The sequence below is a fragment of the Pelodiscus sinensis genome, chromosome 5, assembly GCF_052426305.1.
Source record: "Pelodiscus sinensis isolate ZL-2025 chromosome 5, ASM5242630v1, whole genome shotgun sequence".
Classification (NCBI taxonomy): domain Eukaryota; kingdom Metazoa; phylum Chordata; order Testudines; family Trionychidae; genus Pelodiscus; species Pelodiscus sinensis.
The window spans coordinates 88,206,873-88,234,180 of NC_143056.1; the positions used below are offsets into that span (position 1 = coordinate 88,206,873).

General features: G+C 46.6%; 1 protein-coding gene across 10 annotated transcripts in view; it reads left to right on the forward strand.

Annotated features, from left to right (window-relative positions):
- The window catches only part of SHANK2 (SH3 and multiple ankyrin repeat domains 2), a 688,250-nt gene that overhangs the window by 133,073 nt on the left and 527,869 nt on the right, over positions 1-27,308 (forward strand). For all 10 annotated transcript variants that reach the window (XM_075927688.2, XM_075927690.2, XM_075927695.2 and 7 more), the window contains one exon: positions 8,866-8,943. In XM_075927688.2, coding sequence (XP_075783803.2) covers positions 8,866-8,943 — 78 coding nt within the window. The remainder of the gene's footprint in view (positions 1-8,865; positions 8,944-27,308) is intronic.

The window sequence follows — 27,308 nt, forward strand, 5'->3', positions numbered from 1 at the left end:
TCACCAGAGAGGAGAGAACCATTAACTAGTATAAACTGTTGCTCTGCAACACAAGGTGTTGTGTCCTGACTAACTAGGAAGGCCCATCAACACCAGATGGACTTTTGTGGAATGTTAAAGAGGACAAAAAAATGTTGCTGGCCTATCTTTTGCCTCCATGAAGATAAACCATAGAAGTAGATCCCTCCCATCAGCGGAAATTGCAGCTCAAAGCACGCAAGGAAAGGGAATAAATCTCCCTAACAAAAAGGAACTGTATCTTTATGCTGCTTGGGACTCTCTCGGACCAGGTTTCTAGGCATAAGCAAAGGATCCCAGCTGCTTAGCCCAAGTTAGCCCTAAATGACATAAAGAACTCACTTATTATCGAATGTTCTTTTACCTTTTAAAACTTAAAACTGTAACTCATATGTGTAAATATGTTTACCTGCTTTAATCTAGTAAACAACACTTTTTCTTTTATTATTTAATACATCTTTAGATAGGTTATTAGAGCATTGGCAACAAGTGTTGTCTTTGGTATAAGTCTTAAAATGCCATTGACCTGGGGTAAGTGACTGGTCCTTTGGGACTGGAAGTAACCTGAATACTGTGTTGAATCCTGGCATTAGAAAGTCTCAGAGGGGTAGCCCTGTTAGTTTTTAACTGAAAGAACTTACAAAACAATAAATAATTCTGCAGCTCACGAACAATAATGTAGATGGTATCTCGAGCTTTTGTGGGCACAACCCACTTCTTCAGATGAAATCTTGGTGTTAGAGACCTTCTGTTACAAAGGTAGGTTAACCTGGGTGATGAGACAAATCTGAAAACCCAAGGAGATTGTCTGTAACTTCGTGTTGAGGTTGTTCTAGTGCACAGGGAATTTGCACTTAATAATCGGTTGGTGAAATCTAAGTACAGAACTCACAACTTGAGCCCTGCTTCCTAACACACTGCCCTGAGGTTGGCATTTATGTTCTTAAGTCATTGAAATGCAATTTGACAGGTCCTCTGCAGAGGAACTAATTTCATTTTAAGTTCAGTAGTAAAACATGGGCCCCAATTCAGCAAAACACAGACTTAATTGTAAGCATGTACTTAAATCAATCTCTGCTCAGCAAAGCTCTTAAGCATGTGCTTAAATGAATAGGAAGCTTGAAATCTGAACCATGATCTAATGCCTGTCTTTGAGGCTTGATTCCATTTTTGTTCTTTATGTGAATGCCCTGCCTTCTTGTTATATATTAGGTGTTTGTGATGCCATCAGCAGTAGTAAAAACACACTAGTTGATTTACTCTAGTAGCCATTAACCATGCTCTAGATGTCTGAAATTCTGTTGCAGTCATAGGTGTGTGCACAGGGTGTGCCGGGTGTGCCCAGGCACACCCTAAGGACTTGGGCCGGCTAGCCTGAGCCATTTTTGCGCCCTGGGCCCCACCCGGCCCGGCAGCACCACGTGGCCCAGCAGCACGGCGTGGCGCCGTGCCCCTGAGGTGCCCGGGAACACCTCCACCCAGCACAACAGCACAGCGTGGTGCCCTTGAGGTGCCCGGGAGTGCCCCCACCCACCACGGCAGCACGGCGCAGCACCCTTGAGGTGCCCAGGAGCACCCCCGGCAGCACAGTGCAGCACCCTTTAGGCACCCAGGAGTGCCCCTGCCCAGCCTGGCAGCATGGCATGGCGCCCCTGAGGCACCCCATGCTAGGGCCCGGCCAGCCGGCCTGTAGCTTGGGCCGGGTCTGACTCCAGCCCCGCAAATAGGAAGGCAGAAGCTGAAGGTAAGAGAAGGGAAGGGATGGGAGGGGAAGGGGGAAAAAAAGAGGAACGGGTGGGAGAGGAAGGGGCTTGTGCTGAGGGGAGGGGACAGGTCAGGAGAAGAAAGGGGAAGGCACCAAGGGACAGGGGTGCAGAAGAGACAAATGCCAGGGGGCCCATGTGCAGACAATGAGGAAAAGGGTAGGACGGGAGGTGTCAGTGGGAGGGGGGACAGGGTGATGCTGGGAGAGGAGAGGGTAAAGGCATTGGGGATTAGAGGGGGAAGGGAGAGGTGCTGGGAGAAGGCTTGAAAGAAGGGGTGGGCATGAGGAAGGCAGGGATGGAGCAAGGCATGTGTGAGGGCACGGGCATGAGAGGAATGGGGGCAGAGGGTGGTGACGGGGTGGGCACCAGGGAAAAAGGGGGAAGGGGCAGTGAGGGAAGGGGGAAGCACCAGGAGAGTGCAGGGCTAAGGGAAGGTGCAGGTGTCAGGGGATTCTGCGGGTGAAGCAGAAGGGCAGACACCTGCAGGGGAGGGACCAGCACCAGAGGAGAGAGGCAGGGCAGGTGTGTAGAGGGAGGTGTTAAGAGAGGGGATGAGAATGGGTAGCTCACATGATCGGAGTGGGGCTACTGGAGCAGTGGGCACAGGGGGGAGAGAAGGGCTGGTGGAGGGGAGCAGGTCTCAGGAGGGCTGAGGGCAGTGAGAAGGGCAGGAGTCAGGACAGCAGAGGAGGATGAGGGGTTGGGGGGCAGCAGGAACCCGGGGAGCTGATGGAGCAAGGGGAGGAGACATGGCAGCAGAGAGAAAAGGTAAAGGTTTATGAGATATTTATTAATAACTTGGGTGCCACAGTGGCACATCCAAACAAGCCACATGAACTCAGTACTGGTGCACTACACAAAATTCATTCTGCTCATGGGAGGAAACTGAGGGAACACTTCCGCCAGCCTCTCCGCCCCCAAGTTAATGTCACATACATTGGGTTAATGCAATTGCAGGATAGTTGCATGAGGGGGGTTTGGTGGGGGCCAAATTAATCCCTGTTGGTAGGAGGATGGTGGGAAAAGTCCTTAGAGGGAGGTCACATGACACCTTTTACTTCTGGTTATGTGCCCATCTTGCCCCCAGAGTGTTACCTACAGAGGTGTGGCCAATGGGGGTCAGGGGCATGGTTAACAGGGGTCAGGAGTGTGGCTAATGGGGGTCAAAGTACATTTTAAAAAAATCTTTGGGTGCACACCCTAATGAAATCTGCTGTGCACGCCTATGGTTGCAGTAATATAGGGTACGTCTAGACTACATGGCTCCGTCGACGGAGCCATGTGATTTGTTGTTTTGGCAAAGGCAAATGAAGCCGCGATTTAAATGATCGCGGCTTCATTTACATTTACATGGCTTCCGCGCTGAGCCGACAAACAGCTGATCAGCTGTTTGTCGGCTCGCGCGCTAGTCTGGACGTTCCCCCTGTCGACATCAAAGCCCTTTGTCGGCAGCCCCGGTAAACCTCATTCCACGAGGAATAACGGGGCTGCCGACAAAGGGCTTTGATGTCGGCAGGGGAGCGCCAGACTAGCGCGCGAGCCGACAAACAGCTGATCAGCTGTTTGTCGGCTCAGCGCGGCAGCCATGTAAATGTAAATGAATCCGCGATCATTTAAATCGCGGCTTCATTTGCCTTTGCCTATGTGTCTAATCTACATGCCTCTGCCGACAGAGGCATGTAGTCTAGACACAGCCATAATGTGTGAGCCAGAAAGTGTGATGCTTTGGGGGTGGGAAGAGAGAAAGGTCTTTCTTTTAGGAGTGTGCTAGCCTCATGATCTTAGTGGAAAAGGTTCCTTATACGGAACACATTCAGAACAATTAGTATATTGAAACTTCACACACTGTAGTTCACGAACCTTTACCAGAAGTTGCTATTTTGCATGTAGTAGCTCTAGTGGATATTTCTGAGCCAAAAAGTTCTCCTTTTGGATCTTTTACTAGAGCTCTGCATCCTGTGACTTCACTGTTATATCCCATGTGTTCCCTGTATTCTGGGCTGACTGATCAGGGATATATGAAAATAATAAATTAATTAATGGCAGTGTGGTTGTTATAACCAGTAGGTAAATGATATATATCTGTACAGCCAGGGGAATGGAGGTGAATGGGAAGGATAGGCTGGAGGGTGTCCTTTTTACCCCATAATTCCTGTAGGTGGCATCATTACCCATTTGATTTTTTTAAATCCCAACATGCATTGTTGGGGAATACTCAGTCAGTAATTGCCCCTTCCTGGATGTCAATTAAATGAGGACCTGCATATATTTAAAGTCACTTTATGGTCCCTGGTCTCTCAATGACATTCTAGCAATAGAAAAAAGGAGAAGTTATTAGTCTATATTTTATAAATTATGCAAGTATGACATATACATTCTTTAAAAATGCAACCTATTGATTTTTTTAAATTTATTGTGCTACTATGAAATCAACTAATAGATATTTGATTTTAGGCAACAAATTAAATCTAATCTTCTGACCGCCCACATATCTTTATAAAATTCACTTAAATCCCGGAAGGCTAAAAAGCTACTTCATATTTGTTTCATAAACCACAGGTAAACTTCATTCAACAGCAAATATCAAAGGTTATTAAACTGTCAATAGTGTACTTTGTCAAAAAGAAGAATTTCAATATTGGTAGAAAGAATCTTAACATTTAAGTGTTCTCAAACTTTTGTGATATAGGCTTTTTTTGAACTGATAAACAGATCTGGTTGAAAAATGAAAGCATTTTTAGTGAGAACTGTCCCATGAATACTTAAAAAAAATCTGATTTTTTTTTAAATTTTCTGTTCTTTATAAAAACTGAAAAGGCCAGAAGGAACCATTGTGTTCATCCAGGCTGATTTACTCTAACACGGTCCATAAAACTTCTCCAAAATAATTCTTAGAGATTATCTTTTAGAAAAATATCCAGTCTTGATTTATAAATTTCAAGTAATGGAGAACCTACAGTTACAGTGGTTAATTATCCTCAGCGGTAAAATTTGCTTGTATCCAGTTGGCTGTGTTACATCTTTCTCTGCTAGAATGAAGAGCTTACCACTAAATATTTGTTCCCCTGGTAGATACTTACAGACTAATCAAATCACCTTTTAATCTCTTTATTAGCTAAATAGATTCAAGCTAAATATTGTTACAAGCCATTTTTTCTGATCCTTTCCCCCTTTCTTTTCACTTGAAAGGGAAAAAATATAAGGGGGAGAGACTGGAAAAATCTGTTTATAAAAAAAATCAACCATAACCATCATATTCTGTGAAAACTTTCATTTTCGGAAATATTTACAGATATTCTTGATGGAAATTTTTTGATCAGCTCTATTATAAGGCACTAAGGATACAGTTATATTCTCATGTTACAGAAAACACAGCAGTTGTCTTTACATGAAATTAGGCATGAAATTAGTATAATAGAATCCCAGTGTATTTAATTGCAAAACATAGCCGCTATATAAACTGAAATGTAAACAAAAAAGTGATCAAAAGTGGTGCAGTTTTGTCCTACACATAGTACCATGGATGGAATCTCTTTCATATTCTAAAATACCCTAAATACCGATGTTTTGTGGCTATACAAATCCCAGTGAGCTAAAACTTAGTACACATATTAATAGCCCGAGAGATACAAATTTACTAAAATTTGCAAATCCTGGAAACAAACAAGATCAGTTGAATTGTTGGATGGGAACTGCAAAAAGAGAGGAGTGAGAAGAAGGGGAAATGTATTTTCAGAACTAATTTGTGTTTCATGAAAGATTAATAAATTGTAAATTAAATGTGAACTAAGGTAATTTGAAAATTAAATAAAAATCAGTTTATAAAAATCGTAAGTTTAAGAACACACAGTATCTTAATGATCAAATTATAGACCAAATCATGAAATTTGAAATGTTAATATGCAGGCTTGTAATCCACATTTCCCATATTTTTAGGTAGAATATGTTGGAATGCTGGATATTATATGAAAGACATACAGTACATGAGCCTAGGTTTATCTGGTATGCATTTGAAATAGGGGTCACTTGCTGGCATGCTACAACAAAATCCCTATCAACTTTATTTAAATCTTTAGTTCGTTAGGCTATAGCACTTGCATTTTGTCTTGGATATTAAGATGTAAAAATCTTAAAACAAATGTATATAAAGTCTATACATTACTTCATATATTTAATGTAAAGTCTTTCTTGCCTGTCCCTGTTTAGCACTGTAAAGTGCTCTCTTGCGCTGAGCGTTTGATGCAATTCTTAGCACAGGTAAAGGATACTATATAGCTAAACCCCTACCAAATTAATGGCCATGAGAAAGGTGTTCTGGACTGTTTTGAAATCTGGATTCCTACTGTGAAATCTGGTATTGCATATGCTTTTAGCCTATACTATACACATTTTATGGGGATACCAAACTGGGAGTCCTGACTCTAAAGGGAGTTGCAGGGGGAGTTGCAAGGCTATTTTAGGGAGGTCAAGGTATTATCACTCTTCTGTGCTGCCTTCAGAGCTGAGTGGCCAGAGAGTGGTGACTGTTGGCCGAGTGCCCAGCTCTGAAGGCACTGCCCTACCCGTAGGAGTGCAGAAGATTGGCGATATCATACCGTGCCACCTGTGCTGGGTGGCCAGAGGGTGGCAGCTGCTCATTGAGGGCCCAGCTCTGCAGGCAGCAGCACAGAAGTAAGGGTGGCAATATCATACTCTTAGGCTACGTCTAGACTACGGGGTTTCCCGCAAAACCCCCACCATGTCCAAAGGACGCGTTTGGCTTGAAGAATGCAGGAGTTAGGGGAGAGGAAAGGGAGTGTGGAGGCGTGGGGGCTCAGGGCAGGGGGTTGGGTTTTGTGTAGGAGATCATGTGGGGGGACTTGGGGGCTGGGGCAGTCCTGGTTATAATCAGTTACCCCACCCTGAGCTGTTCCTATTTCCAGCCAAATGAGAGCTGTGGGGGCAGCATCTGCAGACAAGGCAGCCTGTGAAAATCCCCTGCTGGGGGCCACATTCTGTAGGGACATGATTGCTCTGCAGTATGTCAGTCTGGCAGCCCTAAACTGCTGGCGAGAGCCCCGCTTAGAATGCACATGCCCCTGGCAGTGCTAGGGCCAGTCAGGCACTGGGCAGCCAGCCTGGTTTCCAGCTCCTGCCCAGGGAGTGCAGCAGCCCCACCCCCTCTCCTCTCCGGTGTCATTGACCTAAAGAAGCAGCAGCCCTGGCTGCTTCCAAATTCCCTGAAGTAGTGGAGCTCTGCCTCTAGCTCCCTGGCCCCTGCACCAGCACTATTTGGGGAACTGTTACGCGGTGTCCAGAGCCCCACCCCAGACACCATTTCCTTATTGGTATGGCATACCGGGATGCGCCGCCCTATTTTCACCAAGGATCTGTTCAGTATATCAGAAAGCAGAATGAAGAAAATCACTTTTAAGGGCACTCACCACATGCACACCGATCTGCGAATCAGAATTTGAGCTGTAAACTTGTCACAAAACCAGAAAATTATGTTTTCTGTTATCTATAATGGCACACTTACTATTATATGTATAAGTAGAAGATAGTTCAATAGCAGCAGATAGTCAACAAGCTATCTTGTTGACTGGAACTTTGTAATGCAACATGATAACAAATCCAAAACACACAGCCAAGCTAACAGAAACATACCTGACAAGAAAACATAAAAACATTTGGAGCTGTGGACTGGTCTAGCGTCGGTCCTGAGATGAACATTAAAGATGGCATGTGGAAATAGAAGACTATATGTGGATCAATAAAAAGTCAAGTGTGCTGAAAAATGTGCCCCTGCCTCTTCCTCTGAGTATCCCCTCAGGCCCCTTGGACAATGCCATCCCCTCTTCTTCTGCTGGAGTGCAGCCTGCAAACAGAAGCAGCAGAGAGGCCAGCCTTGACCTCCTCTGGTCTGTCTAGTTCCCTGGTTCAGGACCAGTCATTGTTTCTTTAAAAACTGCTAACTGGTTAGTTTAATATATATGCTGATACATCAAAATAAATGCACACATACAGTACAATTGAGATCATAATCTGGCCTCTCTGATTAATAGCTGTCTATATTAATTATTTAGGGACAGCTTGTGGTACCCTTGATCATGTAACACAATTCATTATTCCTTGAACTGTCCCCAATAAGTTGGAAGGTATCAACATAAGCAAAGACCTTTAATATACAAAGTTGTATTTGAAAACACTGATTTTACTGTAAAATCTGGTTTGCTTAATAACTTAATGGAATTTGTGTAATATGTTTTTCTGAATTGTTAGCAAGGTATTTACGTCTCAGTAAGTATTGCTGTCCCTTAGTTGTTACTTATAATTGCATGCATGGCAGGGCTAGTGTCCCTAGTTGTGTTCATTCTCTCCTGAAGCATCTGACATTGATCGTTGTTGGAAGACAGGATGCTGACCTAGATGGGCCTTTGGCCTAACCCCGTATGACCTTTTTTTTATTTTCTTATGCTGTTTCCAGTACACTGAAAACTTGAACAGTGCCCAAAACTGCAGTAGCTAAGAGTTTTCCAATTGTATTGAAAATTTAAACTATTCTAATCAACTAAATACTCTGATTGGAACAGAATTTCATATTTCTTGGACTGTTTACATATTATTTTATGTTCAAATTATGTCAAATAACCACCAAATTTTACAATTTACAGACTCTCTTTTAGGGTATTTCTAGACTACCCGACATAGTCAATGAAGCGGGGATTTAAATATCCCTGGCTTCATTAAAATAAAAATGGCCGCCGTGATGTGCTGGCTCAGCTGATCGTCTGCACAGCGTGACAGTCAAGTTGCGGATCAGTCAACAAGGGAAACCTTTGTCGACCGCTCCTGTAAACCTCATTTCATGAGGCATAAGGGAGTGGTCATGTAGTCAGAAGCATGACTAGACATACCCCTAGTGATTAAAGGTTACTAGCAGGCTGCACCCTGTACTTGCTATGCTTGCTGACCTCCCCTACCCTGGCCGCTTTTGCTTTCATGGCCAGAGAACATGATGATGTCATTCTGTCTCCCGGAAGGAATTTTTTTTTTATATATAGAGGGATAATTAACAAGTTCTTCCTTCTCCATTTTGCAGGACAGCTGTGCAAGAGTTCTATTGTTCCGAGGAGCCAACAAGGAGTTAAAGAATTATAACAGCCAATCTCCATTTCAGGTAAAAAAAAAAAAAAAAAAAGCTATTTTTCAGGTTGAATTTTGCCCTTGAGCAGAGGATCTGAAAAAGCCCTATGTATTCTTAAACCCTGTTTTGACTTGTATGACCTATTGGACTTGACCTGGCCTTCTGTATGGGGTGCCAATGGGGATTTACCAAGGAGCCTCATCCCAATTCAGGATGGTGTCGTTTTAAGGGGGTATAGAAATTTAGTCTTCCTTAGCTCTATTGTATTCATTTAGATTGAACACATATGCCCAAAGAAGCAAAGGTGTTAATATAACCATAGTATAATATGTACTATTGGTGTTAATGCCTTGTTTAGTGATTATCTCAAGTATGGTGCATAAGCAAGTGTCAAGCTTTTTTCGGTGTGATAGAGTTGCTGCCTTTAAACCACAGGGGTTCTGCATTTAGTCTTGGATGCTGTACCATGAAGGATGTGCAGTCACCATGTCTGGAGGAGCTGCTGCTAATTTGCTAAATCACTACTCTCCATTTGACATTCTTTCCCCTATCACAGTAGTATCTGGTATTCTAGTGCGAAGTAGCAGAAACAGTTTAAAGCATTTCCATTAACAATGAGTTGGATCCATAGACTCTTGCTATGTGAGTCATATGTCTCTTTAAGAGATTGTTTGGATTTTTTTGCTTTTATTTCCCCTTGGAGAGTCAGGTCAGTGTGTGGCATATCTACACAGGGGTTGATTGTTAATCCCCAGAAACATATACTAGGCTGCTCTGAAGCCAGAAATCAGGGATGCTAGGAAGAAGGAAGTAAAAGTATCACTGATAAAAGCAAAAAATAAAGTGGAATATTCCATGAGATTAGCCAGTGTTTACCAGAAGTTTGTTTGACAGTTTTCTCATATTGCAACAACTCTGAAAATCTTAATTAAAAAATCCGAAAGGAAAAAAGTAATCTGGCCAAGGGAATGTCAGGGACCATTAGATACCATGAAGACAACCTCTTTTTCAGAACCTGTGTTAGTTAGTCTGGACTTTAATAAGCTATTCATAATGCAAACTGGTATGTCAGACATGGAATTCAGAGCTATCCTACACCAAAAGAAGAGTATTCAATGATATGACACAAGTAGAAACTAAGAGAAAGCGATGCAGTATGATTGAAAAATGTCTTATTGTGAAATGAGTACTGGAAGTGTTAATATAGTATTTCCCAAGTGAGCCCCCTTTCAGGAAAATGAAAGCAATTGCACCCCCTTTCAACTATGCAATGTGCTATAAAGTTTTCTTCATTTTAATTCTTATATCTATTACACCCTGTTCTTAAGCCACATTAGATAACACCAGCATATAATTCATATATTCTTTGAATAGCGGAGTCCTTTCTTATATGCTTTGAATAGTGGAGTAGTTAAGTAATGTTGATGTTTAAAGGTACATAATTTACATCTAAATTAGCACCAATGAACATGAATGGAGCCAGCCAATAGTACTTCTGAGCTAATGTTAAAAAGGTCTCTGAAAACTCAGGCAGATTCTTCCTGCATTGGTTTCACTTGCTTCAACGGAAAGTTTTCCAAACCACCATATCAGCTTGAAACTAACTTTAAAAAAAATACGAAAGGTGAGACTTTGGAGAACAGTTAGGAAACCCTGTATGCAACCCTGGCCAGTTCATTGCTCAAAACTGGGGACATGTGCCATGCTTTGGGATATTATATCTTAGACACCAGGTTCACACTTGTAATAGATCACCATCCAGTATAATCTGGCACAATGCAATGTAATACAAATGTCCAGGTTTCTAAATGCTGTTACACACTATAACTTAATGGTTTAAAGTAAGATGAAGTGGGAAATCAACATAAATATTCAGGCTACCTATCCAAAAATGGATTTAGAAAAATGATGGAAGTAAAAGAAATGAAAGCATAAATTCTTTCTTAAGGAGAGGGGCATGGGCCTTTGTGGTATGTCTCTTTAGAAGATGTTAGATTTTTGAGTTGTTTTATTTCCTTAGAGAATCCATTTTCTTTACTGTTCAGAAATTTCTTGTGGTGTGAGTAAACATGATATAAATGGTGAATAAAAGGTAGGTCATCCTTTGCTTGATTTTTCTCCTATTATGTCAATCACCACAGTAGTCTGTCTCTGTGTCCTTATCAGAAAATTAGAAAAAAGGACAAATAGGCAAATGCATATATCTGTGTAAAAGCTATTGCTGGTGATTGTCAACCTCTTCATGATTGTATGGGTCAGATTAGCCAAATCCTTCTGGAAGCACAGGCACAGCAGGTTAGCAAGTGGGAGGTAGAAGCCACAGGAGAAGTAGGCTAGTTGGGGAAGTGCTGCTGCATAGCTGACTAGTGAGACATATCCCATTATTATGGGATAAAATTCCCTACGTATATTAGGCAGTCATTTATATTATTTGCATGGATTGTTTTTTTATTGGGGGGAGGGGAGGTGACCTTTTCCTAAGGTGAAGAGGACTAATGCATTCAACTAATTTAACACTATCTGGATGGGAGCACGTTATTCATTATAAAGCTGCCTGTTTTGTATGTGTATGTCCATATTGCAGTTAGCCCATGTCATCTGACTTGGGCTTGCAGGACTCAGGGTAAGGGTCTATTTAATTGAGGTGTAGATGTTTGGCCTCATACCTCTTCCCTTTTAGGGAGGAGGGTCCCAGAACTCAGGCTCCAGCATGAGCCCGAATGTCTACACTGTAATTAAACAGCCATCTAGTCCAAATCTGAGTCAGCTGACATGGGACAGGCACGGGTTTAATTGCAGTGTAGACATACCCTAAATGACTACAGTGTCATGGTACTATATCCAGTGTAGATATTCATGTTTCATTTTTAGTTGTGGAGAATGTTAAACTTGGGGAAGCTCTATTTTCTATAAATGCAGCAGAGGAAAGTGTAATGGCAGTATTGCGATAAAGAAGCATTAAAATTAATTCACTGCCATCTGTCTTTATTTTGTTGACCCAGTCGATCAGACAACACAAATGGAACCGTTACAAAATTATGCTAAAACCCCTTGAGTTAATAGGATTTTTCATACTAACAATGTTTATTCATGTAATCAGCAGAACTGAATGCTGAAGCCTCTTCTGTGTCCATAATGATGTGCAATGTAGCTACAGCACGTTTTTGTCAGCTATTTTCAACCATATCATCACAGTTATAGCTTATTTATGTTTTTATAAAGTCAGAAGGAATTAGTCTTTCTTGAGGAATAGCTATCTTCAAAATGTCCAGTATGAAAACTGGCCCTTTCTTTAAAGTATTTAAGCACTTCTTGAATTTTGTGGGTGGTTTTTAAAAGTCTATCTAAATGTCATTTTTTTAAAATTTGTTTTTTGGGAAACAAAATTGTATTTTGCATGCCAGCTTGTGTCCCAGGTATAAAGAGTGTTATGATGTGTTTTCTTTTCTGTATGGTCTAAGACATAAAAATAAAAATAAAATAAATTAAAATAAAAAACAGGAAATAAAAGATTCCTCAGATTTTGGGGACTTGAGCCTCCAAATTCTTACTCCTGGAAGTAAACTTTGCTCATGGAAGCGGGATCATTAATCTAATTAAGAGTTTGCAGGACTAGCTCCTTAGTTGCCTTTCAATTATCTAACGTAATTGCTGTTTTAGGATTAAATTCTTGCTTGTTGGTTGTAGATTAAAAGAAGGTGAGTCCCTTCTGCCTGTTTTTTTGGAGAGAAGAGGAAGTAAGGGGTGGCCTTCCTGATCCCATGGCTGAATGGAAAAGGGCATAAGTGGTGTTGTCTTCAACTGTGGCTAAAATCAAGAGGGACAAAGGGGCTCATGAGATTGTAGGAAGGCCTATAAGCAGTTGCAAAGCTGCTTCCCTGTGAACATGAAGAAGAAATCTAAGAGTGAATCTTTGACTATTGCAAAATACAGGACTATGTAGCACTTTAAAGACTAACAAGATGGTTTATTAGATGATGAGCTTTTGTGGGTCAGACCCACTTCCTCAGATCAAATAGTGGAAGAAAATAGTCACAACCATGTATACCAAAGGATACAATTCAAAAAAAAAGTAATTGTATCCTTTTCTATATATGGTTGTGACTGTTTTCTTCCACTATTTGATCTGAGGAAGTGGGTCTGGCCCACAAAAGCTCATCATCTAACAATCTTGTTAGTCTTTAAAGTGCTATATGATCCTGTATTTTGTTTCAGCTACACCGGACTAACACGGCTACATTTCTATCACTATTTGACAAGTGCTGCATTCTTCTTTCTGTCTTATAAGATTCATCTGTTATTTTCACCAGTTTTAAGAAGATTTTTTAGAAAATCCACAGTATTCAGCCAAGATCAGCTATCTAGTACACACCTTATTTTCCTCACTCATTTTATGCTGTTAGATTTATTTCTAAAGTGTTCTCTTCCAAATATTACAGTATTAATCTAGTAGTTCAGGAGCATGTTTTGCAGTATACGTGAGCTACTAAAGTTCTGTAGTGCAACTCAAAGTTGGCATATGTCATCTTATTTGTCAGACAACAATCTCAAATTTTGAAAATGGACAGTAACCCTATACAAATATTGCATATATTTTCCTATGGATTATTACATAAACAAACTCACTACAGTATTAGATGGAAAAAACATCCATGAGAATAAGAACTTTAAAACTTGTTAGGATGCATAAAATCCCATCTATTTAAATATGTGTAAGAACAACCTTGAGAATACATTCTCGGTCCAACACAAAGGGTAGAGCTGTCTTTGAGGGTGCAACATGTGTCAACATGAATATCATACTTACATTGCTTATACTGTACAAACTGCTGCAGAAATATTCGTGTCAGTAGTAACCCTGTCAGTGGCAGTACTGGTAATGCTGACTATTATTAAGGTTGCTGACTTACTGTTATACAACTCTATTTTAGTTGCTTATTACTTTTCTAAAATTCAGCTGTTTGTACTGATTTGTTTCCATGCCAAATTTCTGCCTCATGATGAATTTATTTGGAAAACTTCAGCCAAAACTATTGAGTCATTTCAGAACATGGAACCAGGGAAAAATATGTTCTGCCCATGTTAAATTAGTTTTAATACCCCCCCCATGTTCTGAAGCAGGGACCTCAAGTTTGTCAATTGGGCGGCCTCTATGTCAGGTATGTGCCTTTTCCCATCATTGTAAACATTTTCATAATTTCATTAAGTTACGTAGGCCTTTGGGGGAAAAAACAGTTTGCATATACTTAGTAGAGACATTTTTTATTTTAGCTTCTAAAATCTCAGAAAATTCTATCAGCACCGTGCATGCATGAGCCCCTCACAGCACCTGATCAGACTGTGCATGCATCATCCCCCACAGAGTGACAGTGCATGCCTCAGTCCAGGGCCACTTCCACCAAGCTTCTGTCCCCATCCCCTGGGTACACCACATCCTTACTTCTCCCTCTTCCTACTGGAAGTGCTAGGAGGGAAGGGAAGGAGTAGATCAGTGGAGGACTCCTGCCACTCTGGGCTGATCCGGGGAGAAGCCAGGAACCAGGGTGTGTGGATCCACCTCCTCCCTGGGCCGGATCTGGATAATGCAGGGTAAGTCTTCTAGTAGTCAATATTTTAGTTTCTCCATATGGCTCAATGTGTGGCCCCAGCCCCTATTTGCTGCCACCGCCACACAAATACTGACGTGGAGACAATTATTAATTTCCTCACAAGCTTTTCAATGATGCTTAGCGTTATAGTAGCCAAATGCTTCACAAATATTAACAAATTATCTATCTTTGTTAGATTGGACATGCTTAATCCCCATTATCATTAATGGACGTTGGAAACTCCATTTAAGTGAGGACATAACTTTTAACTTATATCCTCTCTGATGATCTAAAAAGGACAGTTTGCTTTAAAGGCTTCCCTAAGACTAATCTTTATTTTACTAAGCTTTCCTGGACATTTTCAATTCTGTAAATGTTCTCATTGAGCAATAGTAAGATTTTTTTTTAAATAAAAGGGTAATGATTCTTACCTACAAACAGTCTTCTTGTCAAAGCCCTTTCACCCCCCCTTCCAAAATACCTGATAACATTCCACAGTGTGTTAGGGTGTGGAGAATCCCAGTATAGTGCAGTTTCCTGGTGCACAGGGCGCTTAGACTTACCTCATGGAATCCCTTATTTCAGCCTTCTCCACTTCAACTGCACACCTGTACAGCAGAATTGATGTGCATGTGTAGAATTTGTTCCTAATAGTTACACTTGGATTAAGAAGGAATAAAATTTAGGAAGCATCTCCTAGATTAAAAAAAAAAAGATAGATAATTTAATCTAGAAGTATTATCCTGTAAAGATCATAATAAGCAAAGTCAGTAAGTACATGTTTTCTTTTCTTTTGGCCAGAAATTGATGCCAGAGAATGTTTTGCTACAGCATAATGAAGTATATGCTCTGTTAGTAGAAGATTTAAAAATAGGTGTAGAGGATGGCCTGTGAGGTGGTACAAAGCTCAGTTCATGAGGATGCCAACAAGCAGTGTAACTCTGTAGCACCTTACAAGCAGTGTAACTCTATAGCACTTTCACCAGAGGCTGGCCTCAAGCCACTGAATTACAGTGTCCCAGATTTTGGAGATGTGCAGATCTAGGATAGTGGGTTGGCCTGTAGTAAATAAAAGAGATTGGTTTTGAACCCCTACCAAGTTGGTGACAGATTGAGTTTTCATTTGGTCCCATCTATTCATTTCACGTTTTAATAAAACTAAAATGGGGCCCACTTTCCTAGTACACGTTTGAAAACTATAAAGGGTTTAAAAATATTAAAGCAATTTGACCCCGTGATGTTCTGTGGGTGCAGGTTGGTTGCATGGTACTGACCTTTTTCCACTTGAAAGAAGCAGGCAGATGAGAAAGTAAAATGAAAAGTAAAAGCAAATAGTACGATTTAGCCTGAAAATCCAAACTTTTTTTCACATTAAAGACAACTAAAATACATTCAGTGCTGTCCTAATAATGCTTTGCTGAAGAAACAGTTGCCATAGTTACATGTTTTTGGATTGTGAACGGGTGAAGGAGATGTCCATAATATCCTCTCTGAAGCTGTGTCTGTGCTATGAAAACTGTTGGAGAACTTTCTCTCTAACTCATCCCTCTCCCTGTTACACTGAGAGTGCCTCAACTGTTCCTGAATATAGCACTACTGTGTGGGAGACAGACTGACATTGAGGGATCCAGGAGCCAATCTGTTCATGTATTCAGAACAATTAATTACAAAAACGAACCAAACAAAACAATTATGTTAAAAGAACCGTAAAGTTGTAAAGTACGGCATTCCAAACTTAAGAAATGCCAGAATGAAGTGTGCCTGTGCCGTTTTAATTTGATTCCCTTGTACACATCCATTCAGATACTATCGTTAATTACATAATCCAACACAATTTTCTCCACCAAATGATTAAACTTTAGCAATGTAACAAATGTAGATTGGGATGAATCCATTAACTATCTATATATTTTAGGAATGTATGTCTTTCTGTCGATGTGTGAGTCTGTTTGTTCAAGAACTCCTCCTAATGATAAGAGCTAGGACCCCCAAATTTGGTAGGCATCTTCCTTTTATCCTAATTTAAAGCAAGGTCAGGGTTTGGTTTTGCCAGGCTAATGGATGGGCCTGGAAGTAAATTGTTTCTCATAAAACAGAAAGGGCAGGGTCTAGTAGCAGGAGTTATACTGTGGAATGACTACAGGGGGGAGTAAGGGCCCCACTGGGAAACCACTGGCCAGCAGAAGCCGACAACCTGGCCTGCCCCAGGGATCAGCTACCAGCTGCTGCATGCACATCCCCAGCTCTGGGCCAACCCGGGGAGAAGTCAGCAGCCAGGGAACATGACTCCACCCCTGCCCTGGGTCAGACCTGGGCAATACCAGTTAAGTTTACTAGTTTACATAACAACAACAATAATAATTAATAATAAAAATAATCATCTTGTTAATATGGTGCATTAAATCCCAAGGAATCTCAAATAACTTTTCAAACAATGTGGCTAGGCCAGGCCTGGGCAAAGTACCCTCCACGGGCTGGATCTGGCCCACCAAGCTGCCAGATCTGGCTTGTAGATGCATTGGGGAGTCTCAGGCAGACTCCCTCCCTGCCCCCTGCATTCTGCTAAGAGAAGCTGCCATTGTAGGGCTCTGAACAGCTGTGAGCCCCAGGGAGGGGAAAGAGGCTTCATGCTCTGCCGCTGCCCCCAGGACAATCCCATGGGCCAGTTAATAGCAATAGTGAGGTGGAAGACATTTGGCCCAAAAAAACATTGGGAAAAGGGCCTGTTTGTGAATATGTAATCACTTTTGACCTTTTTGAGATTTGCTTGGCTGTGATTGCTCCAGTTAAATGCCTAGAGTAATTTCAGAGTAAGTGTAGTGTAGCAGAAACTCTGTATCATTCTTACATTTTTCTACAACAATTCTGCTGAATCAAATTGCATTTGATGGTGTTCTGATTTAGAATAGCATTTACAGGAAGGGAAAAAATAGGGAACTTAAGTTAAATATATTTTATTATTGGCTGTCTCTTACGCGTTTCATCTGATGTTGCAACCACGCATTATCTAGTTTCAGTTAATCCTCCCTTAAAATTACTGCTTAGCCATCTAGCAGTAATAAGGATTATATAATAAGTAGCTGTTGATAGATCTTTCCCATTTTACTGGATTTTGCCATGGAACAAGACTGTAAGTCTAAATCTACATATTACAGAAATGGCTCTTCCTTTCCCATATTAATTATTAAAATAAAACTCGGGGATTTCATTATGCATCTGGCTTGTGAATTCTTCGCTAGGTGGCATTTGTAAGCTGTCAGAAAAGCACAGAAGTGCAAGTTCCTGTCTTTAAGGAGTGAAAGAGATCAGGTTTTCACATACTTGGAGTGAAAGAGGAGGGAGGTTTAAATACAATTTGATATTAAGTAGGTAAGCCTAACAAGAAATCCTGCTTCTCAGCTACAAAGTACACCACCAGGTAAAATCAATAATGTTATAGTGGGGATTGTTTTGCCAGGGATGGATTTTGCCTGTTGTCCCTAATGACCACTCCATTACTTTTTTTGAGGGGGAGGGGCTTTCTTATGATCTATTTGTCATTTTTAAAGTAATAATTGCTGGTAAAATGCTTCTTATATCACAGCAGGTCCTCTTATCATATGAATTAAGTTTGTATTTTAGAGCCCAACAAGTGAGATTTAGAAATGATTTATTTGCTTGTTGTGAGAAAAAGGCTTACATTTTTTATCTTCGTCCAAGCAGGCTCTGTTTAATCTTGAGACAGTATTCAGTTATGGCTTATTTATGAGAATAGTTGTGTTTTAAGAACATAACTTGTGGTTTTCATGAAGGAGCAGGATAAAAAACATCAGATTCTTCTTTTAAACAATATTAAGGTCCCTGAAAAATGGGTGTGGCTGTCTAATACCTCTCAAGGAATGTCAGTTATTTCAGGGATTCTGCAGCTCTTACTGCAGGTTCACACACTTTTTTTTTTTTTTTTTTACACATAGTGCATGCACTCACAGAGTTCACCAAAGGATACCTCCCTCCACAAATAAGAAGGGGTAACCCACCCTGGAAATAATACTATAACGTTAGTGCCCCATTTGGAAAACAATGAACTGTGAAGAAGCTTTCTGTAAAAGCATTCAGCAACTCACTCAAGCCCCTGTTTTGGTGTACACTGATCCCATATACTGGGATAGGAGTTGTCCTTTATCAAGAATGTGAGAGTAAACTCCAACCAGTAGCTTTTGCAGTCGAGGCCTCACATCACCTGAGAGAAATGACACTGCGCATCTATTGGCCTTCCCATCATTAAAGTGGGCTGGGACATGGAGATTCCATGACTACCTCTGTGTTGTCGAGTTCATTGTAATGACTGATAATAACCCTTGATGTACATTAAGACAACTGCAAAATTATCCTTAGCAGTGCACCTGTGGTGAGTGGCACTGTCTGCCTATGATTTACTTTGCAGTAGGGATGTGACAGTGTACCTGTTTACAAGGTTAATTGATGAGCTTTTAAGATGTCTCCCCATGCACACTGGCTCCTGCAAAGCCTCATGTTCCCCCCAACTAGTACAGTGCAGGAAGGGGGACAGGAGCCCTATTCCCCGCCCCACACGTGTAACATAACTAAATGCATTTTAGCATCACTACCTTGAAGTACTGACCCAGTTGAAGAAATGTGGATGCACGTGCTTGTTCAATGGCTACATTCTAGGACTAATCACCCAACGATTGGAAGCCGGCCTGGGAGCGCAGACACCCACCCAAGACCTTGGAACAGGTCCAGAGTAAAGTCACGGAGCTCCACTAGGGATATGTCCAGGCCACAGAATGCAGCTATTATAAGGAGCTGCACCAAATACTGGGGAAGAGTGTGGGGAAACATCTTCCCCACCCATCCTCATTGACTCCAGTCTTGAGACCCCCGTGATCACCCAGCCTGAGGTCTCCACAAGGAGGAGAAGAAGGGCCAGGGCCAGCTGGCGGCAGAGGAGGAGGAGACGGACACTGTGACCCTCTCCCTGGAGCTGGTGCCTGAGAGCCAGGATATCTCCCAGGCCTCCTTGGACCCCTGGGAGGGATCTTCAGGTTAGTGGCCTCACTTTGTTACACACACAGGGTGGGGGAGGGGAGTGCACAGGGGACAGGAGTCAAGTGTCGCTCAGGCTGCACATCGTTTGTACGTGCAACCGTCTGTGCACGTGCCGTCTGTGCACGTGCAACCATGTGCAGCGTTACTGTGTGGCACATGGACACAACAGGAAGCCCCTGAGCACACCTGAGGTCCTGCTGCCAGGCTCAGGGGAGGCCACACACATCCTGCCCCAGGAGGAGGGACACCACAGCTGGAAGCAGTTTAGTCACAAGAGTGCAGGCATGACCCCATACAGACCGAGGAGTGCTGTACCTACCTGTGACCGTGTCCCCGCCCTCGGCCCGTCTCTGGGCGGGGGGGGAGGAGTGGTCACTTGTCTTCCCACGAAAGCTGCTCAGTCTCGGGCGATGAGCCTGTTCATGGCCAGCGTTCCCTCGGGAGGAGAGAAGGAAGGGGGGCCTGGGCCCGCCCTCACTCCCGGACCCCAGCCCAGGGCCCTGAGGATGGAGACTACTGTTAGTCTCGGTCCAGCTGGTGGGGGCGTGCCCCTAAACGCACCAGCCCACGGGCTATCTCGCCGCCCTGCCCTGGGCTGCTTCCTTCCTTTCTCCTACCCCGGTTCCAGGGTGTCAATCCTTCCCTGCCGGCCTCCTCTGCTGACGCTCGCAGTGTTCCTGCGGCTCCTCCGCTGCCGGGTTGCCCTCCGTCGAGCCCGTCGGTGTCACTCCCGGTTCTCTGCCCACTGGGGAGGGTGCTCTCTCGACCTCCTCGCCGCCCCCTGTCCCTGGCAGCCGGGCAGCTTTTATGGCTCTCGGCCAGCCCGGGGGGGGGGGTTACCGCCCCAAGCCTTTCCCTCCCTGCCCCCTCGTCCACGCCGTGCTCCGTTCAGCTGTGCCGCCGCTCCTCCCCAGCTGAGCGGCGGCCCCGATCAGCTGATCCGCGGCTTTGCTTAGCCGTGCTGTGGAGCTGCCCCGCTGAGCCGCGGCGCCTGAGCAGCCGGCGCAGCGGCGGTACATACTCTGTTGCCCTTCTCCCAGGGCACAGAGTCTTGGGGGTTGGGTGCGGGGTCTCAGTGCCCCGCCACACATCCTCCCCTTTAAGATTCCTGTTACTTCTGTGTCCTCATTCTCTTCTTCCTCATATCGTCTGAAAAAAAGTCTGCATTCTGGTGCTGTGTTCCTGCCCTATAGGCCACTTCGAAGGAATATGGTTGCAAGGTTAAGTACTACCTCATTAACCGCGCGTTGGTGTCTTTCATAGTTTGTAACCAGCGCAATGGGGCGTGGTCCATCACCACCCGGAACCGGACTCCTAGGAGGTAATAGCGCAACATCTCAATAGCCCATTTTATGGCTAGGGCTTCTTTTTCTATAGTGGAGTACCTGCCCTCCCGTGGAAATAACTTTCGGCTAATATACACTACCGGGTGCTCCCCTAGGCCTTCCCCCTGTGATAATACTGCTCCTATCCCTGTCTCTGAGGCGTCCGTTTGCAAAGTAAATGGCTGGTTGAAATCGGGTTGGGCAAGGACTGGTGCGTGGGTTAGGCTGTGTTTTAAGGCCCGGAAAGCTTCCTCGCATTCCGGTGTCCACCTTACCTTCTGCGGCATTGCCCCTCGGGTTAGGTTCGTTAGGGGAGTCGCGAGTGTCGCAAAGTTGGGGACGAAGGGACGGTAATACCCGGCCAGGCCCAGGAATTGTCGCACCTGCCTCAGTTCTCGGGGCGGGGTAGTCCCTCAATGCTCCGATCTTATCGATCAATGGGCGTAATTGACCCCTCCCGACGGTGTACCCCAGGTACGTTACTTCCCGGGCTCCGAACTGACATTTGGCTGGATTCGCCGTGAGCCCTGCTTCCTGCAGCGTCTGGAGCACCGCCTCTACTTGCTGAAGGTGCTCCGGCCAGGTTTTACTATATATGACGATATCGTCGATGTAGGCTGCTGCGTATTGTCCGTGGTCTCTCAGGATCTTGTCCATCAGGCGTTGGAAGGTTGCAGCTGCCCCATGAAGCCCGAACGGCATACGTACAAACTGATACAACCCAAAAGGGGTTGAGAACGCCGTCTTCTCCCGTGAATTTCTTGTTAGCGGTATCTGCCAATATCCTCGTGTCAGGTCGATAGTCGAGAGATATTGGGCTTCCCCCAGTCGGTCGAGTAACTCGTCCACCCGGGGCATGGGGTACGCGTCGAATCGTGAGATGTTGTTCACTTTTCGGAAATCAATGCAGAACCTCCACGACTTGTCATGTTTCGGGACTAATACTATCGGGCTCCGCCAGTCGCTGCGGGAGTCTTCTATCACCCCCCACTTGAGCATGCGTTGTACTTCTTCTTTTACCGTGTCCCACATTTTCCTGGGTAGTGGGCGGATCTGGTCCCGCACCTTCTTCCCAGGTTCCGTTGCAATGTGATGGTATATTTCCGTCGTCTGCCCGGGTTGGTCCGTCATTACGTCCGGAAATCTCCGTAATACGTCCTCCATTCCCTCCCTTTGGGCTGCCGACAGTGTGACTTCTATCTGGAATGGGGCTGTACGGCTGTAGTTCATTGCTTCGGGCCCTAAGTCGGTACCGTCGGGAGCGGGACTCACCAGCAGGCCCTCCCGGTCTTTCCACGCTTTAAGGAGGTTGACATGGTAGATCTTGGTACCTTCTCGACCCCTTGTCAATCTTATCTCATAGTCCACGTCCCCTATCCTCCGGACCACCTCAAAGGGGCCCTGCCATTTGGCCAACAGCTTTGAATCTTGCGTGGGCAATAGCAAAAGCACCCTATCCCCGGGCTCGAAAGTACGTAGGCGTGTGCTTCCATTATAATATCTAGCCTGTTTTTCTTGAGCGGCCCGTAGATTTATCCTGGCGAACTCCCCGAGTTCATGTAGTTTCTGCTGGAGACTAAGGATATACTGGACCGACCCCTGTACCCTGCTAGTCTGCTCCTCCCAGTTCTCCCGGATCACGTCGAGTATCCCCCGTGGCCGTCGTCCAAACAATAGTTCGAACGGTGAAAAGCCTGTGGATGCCTGGGGGACCTCCCGGATTGCAAACAGTAGAGCCGGTAGCATCCTGTCCCACTCCCCGAGGTCCTGATCTACAAACTTGCGCAACATCCCCTTGAGGGTTCTGTTAAATCTTTCGACTAGTCTGTCTGTCTGGGGATGGTAGACGGAGGTTTTTAATGCTTTTATTTGGAGTAGCCGGCATAATTCTCCCATGAGGCGGGAGGTTACGTTTGTACCCTGATCTGTTAGGATCTCCTTGGGTATTCCCACCCGGGAGAAGATCCTTACCAATTCTGACGCTAACGTGGGAGCAGTGGTATTCCACAGGGGAACTGCCTCCGGGTAACGGGTGGCATAGTTGATCACCACCAGAATATATTTATATCCCGTTTTTGTCCTCTCGAGGGGTCCCACTAGGTCTAGGGCAATGCGCTCAAAGGGGGTTTCTATCACGGGGAGGGGCACTAAAGGGGCCTTGGGTATAGCCTTAGGTCCGGCCTTCTGGCATTCGGGGCATGACCCGCAGAACTCTTTTATCTCGTGGTATACTCCGGGCCAGAAAAATCGCTGCAACACCAGCTGCAGCGTTTTCTCGTAGCCCAGGTGCCCTGCCCACGGGTTGGCGTGGGCCACCTCCATCAGCTGGTGCCGATACCCTCAGGGCACTACTAGCTGCCGTATTATTTCCCCCGTATCTGCTCCCCTCGTTACCCGATATAACCGGTCCCCTTGTACCTTAAAGTATGGGGGGTTTGCCTGCCGTTCCTCAGTGTCGCTCCCCTAAGTGATTTCCCTTGCCTCTGACCAGGCATGTTGCAGGACCGGGTCCCCGCGCTGCTCACGCAGGAAGTCTCCTTCCCATAGCCCCAACGGGGTGCTTTCCGTGGGCCGTTCCCCTGTGGCTCCCGATGTGCCTTCGCCTGGGTCCTCTTCTGGTCCCCCTATCGGGCTCGGGTGGGGGTCCTGGCCGGCCCTGGTCTGGCCCACCATCCCTTCGTGGGCGGGCATCTCAGACAGTCGCCAGTCCCTCAAGGCTGTTTCGAACCCCGCCCAGTCCCTTCCCAATAGGACAGGGTATACCAGCTTTGGTGCCACTACTACAAAACACCAGCTATCCCTGTTTTCGTCGGCTATCTGCACCCAGGTTGTAGAGTACCGATGTACATCACCGTGTACGCATTGTACATGCACTGGGGGGCCCCGAGGGCTACCCTCTCCCACTAGGTTCTCTCGCACGATTGTTTGGCTGCACCCAGAGTCTACTAGCCCTACTACTGGGTGGTTGTTGACGCGGATCCTCCGCAAGATTCTGTCGCCCCCCCTCCTTTTGGTGCATTGGCTCGCCAGCCAGGACGTGTGCATAGGTGCAGTCCATGTATGGGCAGTCTTTCTGTAAGTGACCTTCCTGCCCGCACCGGTAACAAGCCCCTGCTGTGCCGCTGGGGCGCTCTTTGGTAGCATCCCCCTCACTGGTGGGGCGGGTCTTATTCTGGGCGTTATCGTTCGGGGGAGTCGTCCAGGCTGGGGCTAGCCTCCGCTCCTCACCCCGGTCTCCGCCTTGCTCCGGCCGTGGCGTCGGGTTCACTCGGGTTCGCCCAAACCGCGGAGGTTCCGGTCTTGGGGGAGGGGGAGAATGGCCTACCTTTGGTTGAGCGTCCACCGTCTCTGCCGCTTCGAAGTCATTCATAAGTTCGACTGCTTCGTCGATCGTAGACGGGTGGTGGCTAGTCTAGTACTATCGTTTCCGCCACTTGAACTCCGCTCTTGTGCTCGGGTTCAAGCCATCTCCATGCGACTTCTTTCAGTCGTTGGGCCACCAATCGTGGCCTGGCCTTCACCGGGTATCGTTCCTCCCGGAACTTTTGGCGGTAAGTTTCCGGAGTGATACCCAGTTGATCCAATATCGCCTCTTTCACTTTGTGATAGTGCAGGGCGTCGCGGGTACTCAGACCCCGGTAGGCCAACTGGGCTTGCCCTGTTAAGTATGGGGCGAGAATCATGGCCCACTGTTCGACTGGCCACCGGGCGGCCGTGGCCACCCTTTCAAAGGTAGTTAGATACACTTCCGGGTCGTCAGCCGACCCCATCTTTGTGAGGCGGATGGTCACGGGCGGGGTGTATTCCCCCTCTCCATCGTCTTGCGGTAGCCCCGCCATACTTCTGGCGGGGACTCCATACTGCCGGGCCCACCGCTCCTGCTGAGTTTGAAATTGCTCCGCCAGGTCCCTCACTAGCTGCCTCTGTTGTTCCTGGTGTTGGGCCGATAGCTGTTGGATGAGCAGCATCTGCTGTTGTTGGTTTTGTCGTTGCTGCTCTGTGAGCCAGGCCAAAATCTTCCCCGGTTCCATTTCTCTCCTTGGTGGTCGCGCCCTGTCCGCTTTCCGGATCTTAGGCGTCTCCCCCTCTCGTCTTGGGGTGAGGCCGGGGGTAAACCAAGCCGAGAGCGTAAAGGAATACGGAGGGAAAAAAAGAAACGGGTCCCCGTTGCGGGGGCGTCAAGGGAATTAGCTTCTTGCCTACCCCTACGGGCTCCCTGCCCTCCCCTTCTTCCCCAGGGATACGGGGTGGTCCTAACGTACCCACATTCTTCGCCACCTTGTGACCGTGTCCCGGCCCTTGGCCCGTCTCGGGGGGGGGGGGCGAAGGAGTGGTCACTCGTCTTCCCATGAAAGCTGCTCAGTCTCGGGCGATGAGCCCGTTCATGGCCAGTTTTCCCTCGGGAGGAGAGAAGGAAGGGGGGCCCGGGCCCGCCCTTACTCCCGGACCCCAGCCCAGGGCCCTGAGGACGGAGACTACTGTTAGTCTCGGTCCAGCTGGTGGGGGCGTGCCCCTAAATGCACCAGCCCACGGGCTATCTCGCCGCTCTGCTCTGGGCTGCTTCCTTCCTTTCTCCTACCCCGGTTCCAGGGTGTCAATCCTTCCCTGCCGGCCTCCTCTGCCAACGCTCGCAGTGTTCCTGCGGCTCCTCCGCTGCCGGGTTGCCCTCCGTCGAGCCCGTTGGTGTCACTCCCGGTTCTCTGCCCTCTGTGGGGGGGAGGGGGGGCGCTCTCTCGACCACCTCGCCGCCCCCTGTCCCTGTCAGCCGGGCAGCTTTTATGGCTCTCGGCCAGCCTGGGGGGGGAGGGGTTTACGTGCCCCGCCCCCTCCTTGCGTCTACTGCCCCGCGCCTTTCCCTCCCTGCCCCCTCGTCCACGCCGTGCTCCGTTCAGCTGTGCCGCCGCTCCTCCCCAGCTGAGCGGCGGCCCCGATCAGCTGATCCGCGGCTTTGCTTAGCCGCGCCGTGGAGCTGCCCCGCTGAGCCGCGGCGCCTGAGCAGCTGGCGCAGCGGCGGTACATACTCTGTTGCCCTTCTCCCAGGGCACAGAGTCTTGGGGGTTGGGTGCGGGGTCTCAGTGCCCCGTCACACTAGCATAGAGGCATGCCTGCACATGTGAGACAGCAGCCGCTCCCATAGACAGCGCTGCGAGCCACACCTGTGTGTGTGGACCCCAGGGAGGCCGAGGCTGCTCCCGGCTCCTGTGCCGCCAATGAGGGGATTCCACTGTGTCTGGACACTCCCCTTGGCTGCTTGTCAGTGGGGGTGGGAGGGAGAGTGGGCAGCACAGTCCTCTGGGCACATCAGGGCCCCTGTGAGACAAAGGCCACTGTACAGGCCGCACATGGCCTTGCTCCTGGGACATCCCCCTCCTCTGAGCTGCGAACTGTTGGTTGCTGCTCTCAGAGGAGTGCATGGCCTCAGGGGCTGTGTCTGCAAGGATTACTGACTGCCTCTCTCTCTCTCTCTCTCTGTGTTCTCCACAGGGACTGAGGGCCAAACCACACCCACAGCCACCTGCCAGAGCCCGGGCGCCCCGAAGGTGTGCCAGGGTGCAAGAAGAGCTTATACACCAGCATATCAGTGTCCTGTGTGACATTCACCAGACCCTAGCACACAAGGTCCACACGGATTTGACATGGCATGGGGAGGGAGCAGAGGCACAGCGGGGGCTGGGCAGGTGGATGGGAAATGGGCATAGCATTAGAGTGGTGGGACCGCGCATGGGACCAGTTGATCCAGGGGTGTGACAACATGTGCTCCATCATGTCCCGCATGATGGCACACCCGCATGATGCTGCTGCTCCTTGCTTCCACCCTCCTGCCCCCCATGCTATGCCCATTCCCCATTCGCCCGCCCCCCTGCTATGCCTCTGCTCCCTCCCCTAGCGATGCCCAGGCCCCCTCCCCAAGTGATGCCTATGGCCCCTCCTCCTGCCCCTTGACAACCCTGATCCCACTCCAGCCTCCCTCCCCCGTTCACTCTGGACCCACCCAACTGCAACTTCAACGAGGTACCTGCATCCAAGGTTGCACATAGAGCTACCCCCTTCCAGTTGTTATCCCTCTCCCAGTTATGAACCTCCCTCCCCCTGCCCATCTTTTCAGGATGTTTCATTAATACAGACTGCATCTTTTTGAAAACCAAACAGGTGTGTTTACTGAGAGGTCAGGGAGAGGGTGAAGGGAGGGGTTGTGGTGGGGAAAGGATAGGGCTGCAAGCCAGAGATTACTGGGGAGAGTTACTGGACTCGTTAAGAGAACCTGTCCCTGAGGGCCTCCGAGATGCATACACCGGCCTGATAGGCCTGGCGGATGGCAGCTGTCCACAGCTGCTGGAAGGCTCACCCCTCGTGGCCAGCATCCACCTTGGGAGGAAGGCCTCCCCTTCCTTTCCGCAATGTTGTGGAGGACACAACATGCCGCAACCATCGTGGG